The 10,584-nt window shown below is 39.6% G+C and overlaps 1 protein-coding gene across 6 annotated transcripts in view; it reads right to left on the reverse strand.

Moving 5' to 3' along the window:
- The window catches only part of TSHZ3 (teashirt zinc finger homeobox 3), a 258,591-nt gene that overhangs the window by 184,284 nt on the left and 63,723 nt on the right, over nt 1-10,584 (reverse strand). For 4 of the 6 annotated variants that reach the window (XM_035336839.1, XM_035336842.1, XM_035336840.1 and 1 more), the window contains one exon: nt 8,367-10,584. This exon is cut by the window's right edge and continues 2,646 nt beyond it. The exons of the other annotated variants lie outside the window; for them this stretch is intronic. In XM_035336839.1, coding sequence (XP_035192730.1) covers nt 10,031-10,584 — 554 coding nt within the window. In that variant the 3' untranslated portion in view covers nt 8,367-10,030. Of the gene's footprint in view, nt 1-8,366 lie in introns of those variants that run through there. 6 annotated transcript variants of the gene reach the window in all.

A 10,584-nucleotide genomic window follows, 5' to 3' on the forward strand; every position in this document is an offset into this window, starting at 1 on the left:
TAAATGAGTGTAAGAGTAATTAGACAGGTGTGTAAGTTAAACTTTTGCCCAGGTAATAGCTCACAGGAGTTGTGTTCTTCACTGTAGACCATGAAATCCAGCAAGCATCACCTCTTACAAGAGCAGTCCCCAGGGAACCTCAAAGACTGGTGCCATTGGGCACACTACTTGCCCCCCAAGCAGCCAGGCCCACCACAGAGCATCTTCCCTCAGCTCCTATTTAACCCAGTAAACACCTTTGTATCTGCCAGCTGGGGAGTGCCAAGCTCTCTGGCTGCTGACGGCCTGTAAGTGAGATGTGGGGGGCAGTCCCGGACCCAGCAGCATGGGGCTTGTGGGATCTGGCCCCAGCTATGTTGAGGGATTCCTGCTACCTGGCTATAGAAGGACAACGTGCCGAGAGCTGGGGAGCAGATCAGCCCACCTGAAAGCCTTCTTGTGCACAGGGCAAGGTGTGAATGGAAGGGAGAGCTCTGCTGCTGGGCTGCCAGCTGCAATCTCCAGCTCCAGGAGAGGGCTTGCAGGGGGATGCTGTTCAGATGGCAGGCAGCACCTACCTGGGCTCCATTAGCCAAGGGTAGTAGCACAGATGCTTCAGCTGCTCTCCAGAGTATTTCATTTTCAGGTACCTGGCTATGTTGTTCTGTGCCTGACCAGCTTCAAAAAATCCCCCCTTCATCGCCAGATGTGTGGTGACCTTGTTATTTGCAGGGCAGCCTGGGTCCCCAGCTTCCTCCTTGGCACTAGAGCCAAGGGGACAGGGGGGACACAGACACCACTGTGGTCTGGTGTCGGATGTCTCTGATGGGTCAGTGGCATTTATCGTCCCCCACAGAACAACCTCTTGAAAGAGAGGTCTGAGCAGGTTTGCAGGAAAGCAGAACAAATGGCCTATTACGAGGGTTTCAGAGGAGGAAAATGTGTTCACAGAGCACGCCGTTACCAAGAGAGGAGTGTGCCGAGCAGCGGGCTCTATCCAGCAGAAGAAGGGTTAAAGCAGCTTTCAGAGTGCAGGAACAAGGCAAAGAGGGAGTATTACATGTGTGGAGAGTGTTTCTATGGGATCAGAACTGTTTACAATATAATGTGCCTGCACCTGTGGGTTGGTGTGGTTTTGCCTGCTGTTCAGTGCTTCCTGAGAAGCTGCTAATATACCATAGCTGATGAGACTGCTGTTTTGGTCTCTCCCTCTGTGGAATCTCTTCTAGTGCCTTTAATAAAAGCCCTATTAAGGAAGTACAAGTGGGTGCTTTGTGCTTCTTCAATACCTAATTTATATTTTGAACATTAAATAATCAAATGCCCTGAATTTGATTGTGCTTTTTTTGCCTTTTTTTTTTATTATTTTTTTTAATTTAATCTAATAGTTTCTTGCTGCAGACTTCCATACGTGTTGTATCAGATTTCCCTTCATGTTTGACAAAAAGATTTCTCACCCCCTGTCCAAATCTTATGTTGAAAGTAATAGGCATAATGAAGCCTTGTCATTCAAATTATTGTCTGGGGGCAATGGTTATATTAAAATACAACAATAAATAAATTAAAGATAAAAAACAAAAACAAAACATATAAAGCATGTAGCATTTTCAAAACATTTACAAAATCTGGGCCAATGAAGACAGAAAGGGTCGTGTTCATTGCTAAAACAGGAGCAGGTATGTCCTGAAGGTTATGCATGAATTTGGTTCAGAGGAATTTGGAGAATCTCATATATTTTGAAATCAGGGAGGGTATGAAATCAGCATAAGTTACAACTGCCCTTAGGTGCTTTCTTTTGAGTGGTCAGTGCCATGATCATTCAGCAGAGCACATTGATCTCCCTGACTTTAGCAGAATTATAGAGGGTTCTGTTTGCATGAACCATTGCTGAACAATTTATCTGATGTATTAATCATCTCTTAGATACGAGTATCCAGACTGCAGATTTTTCATGTAATCTAATTTCCCTGCTGCAATCCTTTCTTTTGGTTGTTGTTGGGTTTTACTATAAAATTTAAAAATTGCAATATTTTTTTCTTTTGGTGGTTATGGTCCTAGTGTCCATTTTGAAGCACCGTGAAGTACTGGACACCATGTAGCAGTGCTCTGTAGTCTTCAGAGCCGATGGAGGGGTGTCACTCCGTGCTTCCCCTTTCTGACAGAAGCTCTGTTTCAGAAATGGATTTGTCTTCACAGCAGCAAATAGAAATTGTGACCACATTTTTCTTTTATCTTCCAAATATACATATCAGAGGGAAAAAGTGAACGTTTTTATCAGAGATTGGAAAATGGTTTAATTTATTGGGTCGATGTGGCTATTTTGCCCATCTAGCAGTCCTGAAGCAGGCCATGCCCATGCCATGGCCCTAGCCCTGGGGCAGGCATGAGGCCTTGAGGCCGAGGGCAGCGTCCTAGCCCTGCCAGGCACACGAGAAAGCTTCCTGGCCATGCAGAGTGCAAGCCTTGCTCATGCTGGCTGGGCTCCCGGCCCAGCACCGTGCGGCCTTCAGGAGAGTAGGACCTGGGCAGCCCTCTCACTTACGGCCTGTTTTCCTCGTCCCCATCACCCAGACAGCACTGAAAGGTGTTTTGAGGAATTACTCCGTCTGCTCTGCCCTTCTCTGCAGCTCTGGGCATCGCATGCTCAACTTTCCGTCACAGGAAATAGGAATTAATGCAGAGAAGCCTGTGGCTGGCCCTGACCAGCCAGCCCCGGCCCTCCAGAATTAATCTGCTGCTGTTCCTCCTATGGGCCCAGTGCAACACAGCATTAGAGATGGAGACAACAACCTGCTTAGGCTATTTCTTGCTTCCCAGTTGCTGGTGTACTCCCATAATGAGTTTCTGAAGTGGAGTTTTAACTCCAGTAATTTCCAGAGATATTTGATGTAGGAGCCCATTCTCCTGGGCTCCTCCAAACACAACCCTATGATGAATCCGTGTTTTATCACAAGCCAGAGTACACACAGAAAATTTTCAACCATTGAGAGGAACAAAAAGCAGTAATCTTAGGCTGAAAAAATTGCACTGAACTAAAGCACTACTCCTCTTTTCTAGATCTGCTTTTAAGATCCCTGTCAAAACAGGCCTTCAAACACATTTGATTGGGTTGGGGCTCATCATGCTGTCACCAACTCACTTTTCATTAGGCTGTTGCTCTCTGTTAGCCTAGCCAAGCAGAAGAACTCAAACACATGCACAAATTAAATCGACATCCAAACTCCACCAATATACAAAGCAATTTAAATGATATTCATTAGCGCGATGACAAGTCCTGATGAGGCTTTCAGGAGCAGAGTCCTTCAGCTTCTGCCGACTCGGTTTCATGGTCATTGAGGCGTAACTGCAGTGACTGTACCTCCAGTTTAGAAAAAAAGGAGCCATGCGCTTCCTGACACACCTACCTCATTCTCCCTCTGTACAGGTTTACAGCTGAGCACAGACTTCAGGCTTTCCTCACAGTTCCTTTCAGATTTCATATGCATGCACGCGTTAACAAATCCTCTTCCTTTCCCCACCACCTACAAATGCGCCAATTAAAAAGAATTCCATTTTCAAGTAATTTCATTTCACTTGGCTAGAAAGGTCACTAACTCACAATTATGATGGCTATAAACACGTCCCCCATTTCCTACCATGCAAGAATGAATGTGATAAGTTGAAGCTTAATAAAGAAGTATTTTTCATTGTTAATTTATACTGAAGTTTAAAAATTACCTTCCCTCCATTTATATTGTTGATATTTAAAAAAATAAAAAAAGATGGACACTGTCTTCTCCACAGGGAGTGGAACAGAATTGACAGGTCTAATGCAGGCTTTTCTACAGTACCAAATCATTTGAAATTCATTTCCCTTGCGACTAATGTCCTTAATTCAGGCATCAAGAGGTAAGAAATCAGGAAATTAGCTCACTCTTTCTTAACAAGCCCACTTTGCCACATTCAAGTGCAGTGGGGGAGAAGTGCACACCCATGCCCTTGTGCGACACACAAGGGGAAAGCCCAGCATGAGAAGAGAGGGGCACCCACACCACTGCAGCCTGGCTGCGGCAGGAGCCCCCGCTAGGTCTGACCAGCCCCACTGTTCCCCCAGGGCTGGGAGATGGGGGCATGACTGCCACTGCCCTTCCTTACTTCTTGTTGCTTGCTCTCGGACTACCTTTTCATTTCATTGCAAAGGCTAATAACTTTAAAACAATGATACAGAGAAACGTCTGGCCTGGGTGGTAATTTTTAATTTTACTTTTTAATCTCCTACACCTACACCTTGGTATATAGAATGATTTGCAGTTGTGTAATTTCTTTTCAGTAAAGGTTATAATACGTGAGGTTGGTGAGTGGTCTGGAGATATCCATGCACCCTCAAATGTGCATCAGATTTTAATTCTCTTAAAAGACTATTTAACCAGAAGCATGTTTCAAGCTATAAATATGGTGAAGTGAATCAAGCAACAGCTGCTGAGGAAGTTAATGTGTCCCACCAAAATATCATAACATACTACTGAAAAGCAAACAAACAGCTACCCTAACCTGTAAGCAGGATACTAAGTATAAAGACCTATAGATCTGCATGTAAAAAAAATGAGTTTATTTAACACCACCACATTTGTCTATGTACTAGATAATGAATACAACCCCTAAACTAAGTATCATAAAGCTAAGTATTAGTAAAACTTAGTCATCTTTTTCATGCTGAACATTCAGTTAAAATTATTGGCCTAAATCAAGGCCTGAAAACAGATTGTAACCTCACTGATTATTCCAAGGCTTTCTGACATATATAATGATGTGTTAATACATAATTCTGCTCCCTTTCATAAATGACCCTGATTCTTTCTTCCTTCACTGGTAAAAAGAAAAAAGAAGAAAAAAAAAGACTCCTTATGCAAATATTCTTCAATGAGGGCTGCAGTATTATAGACATGAACATATACAAGCTTTACATTATTACAGGATAATTAAGGAAAATTCAACTAAATTCACTGCTACCATACCCTGAACAACAGAACTGCTTTCATACTCAGAGATAGCAGTCGGTAATTATTTCTTGGTCTCCCATTTACCTACAGCAGGTCAACCAAGGGCTGGAAGGTACATCTTGGCACCAAGTCCCAGAAGAGAATTTTACTGGGCCCTTTTAGCTGGAGAGTATATGGATTTATTAGTAATACCCAAGGGAGTTACCCAGTGTTTCCATTATAACCACCCAGTCAAGTATACGTGGTTAGTTCACACAATTCAGCAACTCTGTACGTGTTCTGTAACTTTGGAACTCTTTTGTCTACTTTGCATGATAAATTCTCATTTTATGACCATTTCCTGTATTCATCTCTGATGAGCAGTGTGGGTAACTGAGTAACTAGCAAAGCTCCAACATATTGTTATAATAAAAAGTTACCTGAAAAAGTAGGCAAAAATAATTGCAATATATATATATATTTTTTCTAAGAAATATATAAGGCTCTCTGGAGGCATATTTTAAAATATAAAATTTATTAAGTTTAGCTTTATTACCAGTTGTTTCTGTCATCACTTGCACCACAGTTACTTCTTTTTCTGTTGCAGCTGAAAAAAGAACTTGCAAAATTAAAGGTTCTCCTCTTCTACACATGCCAGTACTTTTTTAAATTTCAAAGTATAGCCAAATTTTTTGCTGTCGTAAAATGCAGAGTCATATCTGTGTCTAGCTTTATATACCAAGATACATAGCCACATTAAAATGCAACAGATAATTCCCATACTGATAACACTAATCTGCTTTGGCTTAGATATAAAAATCAGAAACAGTGTTTACCATGAAAGCAACTGCATAATTAAAACAATATAGTTTCAATACAAAAATAAAATATAATCAAGTTTCTAGAAATATTTAGGTTTCAGAAACTCCCTTACACTAGCTTACAAGTCATATTTCTGTTAATTACAGATTTCTTGCTAAAACTTTAAGATACTTTTTTTTTTTTTTTTTTTTTTTCCTAAATGTTGACTTCAGTGAACAGCTCTCTAAGATCTGGCATATTGATTTCTTGTTGTGAAGTGAGCTGTTCAAGCTCCATTTAAGATTTTCATCTTGCATGTAGCCCTGAGCACATCATAGCACCATAAATTAGTTAAATTGCACATTTATCACAAATGTTATTTTAAGATACTGTGTAAATGTGATGGCTGGAAGATATACAGTATGCTGCAACAAGCCACTACTTGGGTGGGGTTAGACCAGGGTCACCTTTACACACCTGTGATTTAAAGCTCTTCCCACCCAGCACAATTTTATTTTTAAACTCTTTCCTGAGGTATTTTGTTTTCTCTCACACTCAGTCTGCATCTTTCTTATCAAATGCAAAGCAAAAGTTGGAATTAAAATGCAAATTTTACAATCCTGCATTTATAAATTTATGTTTAATAGGAAAAAAAAATTAACACAGCTAGGTTGGTGATTTGGTTAGCACTAATAGTTACCATGCCAATATCCATATTGGTGTATGGATAAAAAGGACATTATTCTAGTTCATTGATTCTCTAAATTCTTTATGATGTGAAATCACATTGGTATGCCAGTCCTGGAGGTTCGGAAATGCAAGCTGAACTTTATTTTAATATATTAGGGATATGCAGCTCCTGACTAGCCATTCATTTGCAAAGTTCCAAGCGTGTTTTAAAAATACATTTTAAAAGTCATTTCTGTTGCACGTTAATGGGCATGGCTGCTCCCTGAATTTTCACCTGCTGCATCTCCTCAATGCACATTTTGACCCAGAGAGTCACGCCCTGGAAGTGACTTTTATCAGACTGGATGATGCTGCATCAGCAGTATTTGGTGTTTGCAGTCATCAATTCCTTGTCTATTTTTTAAGAATAAGGAACATCATGCAAGACTGTAGTCTCCTGCTTTTACTCCCTCCCAAGTCCTAGATAACAGTATTGCATGTGGAGCTTTTAGCATTACTATTATAAGTCAACGATGCATCTTAAAAATAAATTGATTGACAATATATGCAATAATCTGTCAGTTTCCTTATGCGTGAATTTCTGTTTTGCAACCAAACACTATATTTAAACTGCTCTAATTTTCAGAGGAGGAATTCTCTGCTGTAGATGTAAGAAGTCTGGCCGCAGTTAGATTTAGATCATTTGTAAAAAATGCGGAAGGCCACCAGGGAGGCTTCATAGAAGACTTTGGCTGGCCAGGTTGCCTCTCCTCAGTACATGAGGGGCACTCCTGGGATGAGGTAGGCGACCAGCAAAACTGCACGCTGCAATTTTATTGCTGGAATTTGAGCTGAGGCCATAAACATTGACACACAAATGACCTTTAAATCAGATACAACTGTGAGCCAAAAGAGATGGAAAAAAAACACAGCTAATCATTAATCCCATTCATTCAGTCTGTTTAGCAGTATTTGCTGCAGAACACACAGAACACAGTTACACTTGTGAAGATGTGGCACTGGCTTTCACAATTAGAGTGAGAGGAAGAAGGGAAGAAAAAGCACAAAGCAGATTGAATTAGTCGCTTACTGGAACACAGTATTAAAAAACAAACAAACAAAAACTATACATTTGACATTGTACATTCGGATGGTAGTTATTACTTGAAACATGATTCTTAAGTGCTGTAATGGTGGTTTTTGTTCCCCCGTAACCATTTCTAGATTCCAAGTTCACCTGACTGGCAAAAGACATTATTTACATGCATAGTAATATAGGTACTTTGGAGATGTAAATTGTTTTCAGTGGTTTTGATGGGGTGACCTGTCAACACCAGAAGAAGTCTATCATTATCATATAAATGCTCATGCTTGTTTGTGTTTGTTTGGCATGTGTTTATTCACCTGCCTTCCCTCCCTTGCTATGTGCTCTGTGTGTTGTACAGCAGGAGAGGGCCATCAGAGGATACACTTCACAATCACAAAGTTTAAGTCGTCAGTTGCAGGTGTCTACTCCTGTCACTCCGAAGTGCTCGGTGGCAGAAAAGGCTGCTCTAACCCATGCAACACCCAGCGGTGCCACTTGTGGACTGCTCAATAGGTTCAGGGAAGGCGTGCGAATATCAGCATCCCTCTGGGACTGCATACACAGTGCAGCAAAACACCTATTTGCTTTGCCACACATTGCTTCTAAACTCTGTCTTCACAGCCAGCCTTACTTGATGCTTAAAAAAGGAGTTATAACGCTCACTTATCTGTTTTTTTGTTGTTGTTGTTTTGTTTTGTTTTGTTTTGTTTTTTTGGGGGGGGGGAGTGGGATTGTTAATGCAGCCTTTGAATAAGTGCTACCCTGCTCTTTAAATGCTAAAGTTCACTAAAACTCCAGTGATTTATGTGCAGCTTTTGACTGCCAGCACCTGGCAGATGAAGAAACCTACTCAAGCTTCAGTCATAAACAGATAGCATACAATTTAATTTTAATGTGCTCGTTAGTTGTAGCACATTTCAGACATAATTGTGAACGCAACACAAAATTATAGCAAAAAGACAATTTTAATGCTGCTGTAGAAAAAAAGGTTATATGAAGAGTCATATAATGGTGCTTCATTGTCAACAACAAAACAGGGCACAGAGTGCATTACAGTGTCTGTGCTGTTTACATGCCAATATTTTATACATAGATTCTCATATGGTGTCAGCTGTCAGTTACTTCTGCAAATTAACTGCCAAAAATGGAGACGAACAGAATCACTTAGTGTGCTGGTAACCACGGGTTACCTTTCATATGCCTAAAGATAAAGCTGCAGTATGGAATCTTGGGAGAATAATTAGGCAGAACAAAACAGAAAGTTACCAGTTGAAATAAAAAGGCATTCTACAATAGGAAATAACAACCAAGAGCGCTTATAAATAAGTAAAAGAGGTTATATCACAGAATGCCTCATAACTTTTAAGCAAAGTACTACAGTACAAACATTTTAAAGGCTTTATCAATGTTTAGGAAATACAGTACAAGTTTTCAAATAGATTTAACCCTTTGAGCACTGAGTTTGTTTTGAATTTTCTCTTTTTATTTTATTTTTTTTACTAATAAATACCTTTAAAAGTCATGTTGTGCAAAACAGTTACAATGTATGCCAGGAATGCAGTCCGTGGCTTTTGTTCCTTCAGATGGTTTTAATAAAAAAGAAAAAAAAACAAATGATAGCAACACTAATAAATATGTATAATTTAAACATGAACCTCTATTAATATAGATGTACTGTATAGCAAAACAAAACAAAACATACTTTGCTTTAAGAATAATGTTTCTGAATACTTTATAAATGCTATCTGTGGTATCTTTCATCATATAATTTACAATGTTTGGATGTTAAAAGAAAAACTGTTAGATCTAAAAAATGAAATATACATTATATATAAGTACAGTTCATACCTGGGGTTTATCAGGTACAAAAAACACTGTTGCTAAAAATGCTGAAGAAAAAGAAAATGGCATTAACCACAATCACATTCTGCATAAGAGATTTTGAAATCTATACAATATATACACCTATGTTTCAATGTGAAAATTATATTTTTAAATTTCAAGGTGTGAGACACCTCTGCATAAATGGAGGTTCATATTAATAATCAGAACTAAGCTGGTAAGGTTTTTGTTTTTGCTTTAAGGTTAAAAAAAAATATATATATATATCCATACATTTTTACCAAATTAATGCAAAAGTGCTTCAAAGTACTCAGAGGGCTAAAGATTATAGGGTGAGAAATACCAGCACACTTAGGTCATGTGAAAAAAGTGCACCAGAATTAGTTATAAATGCTTAATTAAACTGTCTGTTAATGCATGCAGCTTGGTGCATCAGAGGGATGCACAGCAACTAAATCCAATTTACACAAAGTTCCAAACACTTACCACTGCATTTTAACCTTCATATTTTACCAGTAACAACAGCTGATTATGCACCTCTATTTAAACACTGTACAGTTATACAAAACAGTTCAGCCCAGAGTGACTCTGGAGTTAAAATAAGAACATGTGCCAAAAACTAAACAGTAGCTTTAAGGCGTCTTTGACAGTTTTCCTCAAAGCAAATTACAGTTATTCTAATCAAAACCAAATGCTACTGCTTCTCTAACTCTGAAACATACAGAAGATGATCCTCTGGTGACTTCCCATGTGTTTTACTAAGATGAAGTTTAACAGCATGCTTGCTTGCAAAAGTCCTGTTACAAAGTTTGCACTGGTAAGAAGTTCCGATATCTTCCTCTGGAGAGGATGTCACCAGCTTTTCAGATGGTGACTTTGCTTGTGCTATCTGATTGTTAATCTGTTCACTGGACAGTTTGGACAAGTCTCTTAACCTGAAACCCAGATGTGATTCAAGATGACTGATATAAGTTGAAGGAGTTCTGATCTGTGACGCACAGTCATTACAAAAGAACACTGGATGCCCAGTGTCCAAATTTTTAAGGAACTTAGTTCCCCCCGTCCTTCGGAGCTGGTATTTCACATTGGCTAGCCAGTGGCTTATTGTGGTCATTGAAAGTCCTGTAAACCTGGAAATGTGCATTCTTTCTTGAGGGCTCAAGTCTGACATGATGTATTTACCCTCAGAAGTCTGCCGTAAACTAGCTGCAAACTGGGCCTGCAAGATGAGCAAGTGCTGAGGGTTCC

This window comes from Oxyura jamaicensis, chromosome 11 (genome assembly GCF_011077185.1).
Source record: "Oxyura jamaicensis isolate SHBP4307 breed ruddy duck chromosome 11, BPBGC_Ojam_1.0, whole genome shotgun sequence".
Classification (NCBI taxonomy): Eukaryota; Metazoa; Chordata; class Aves; order Anseriformes; family Anatidae; genus Oxyura; species Oxyura jamaicensis.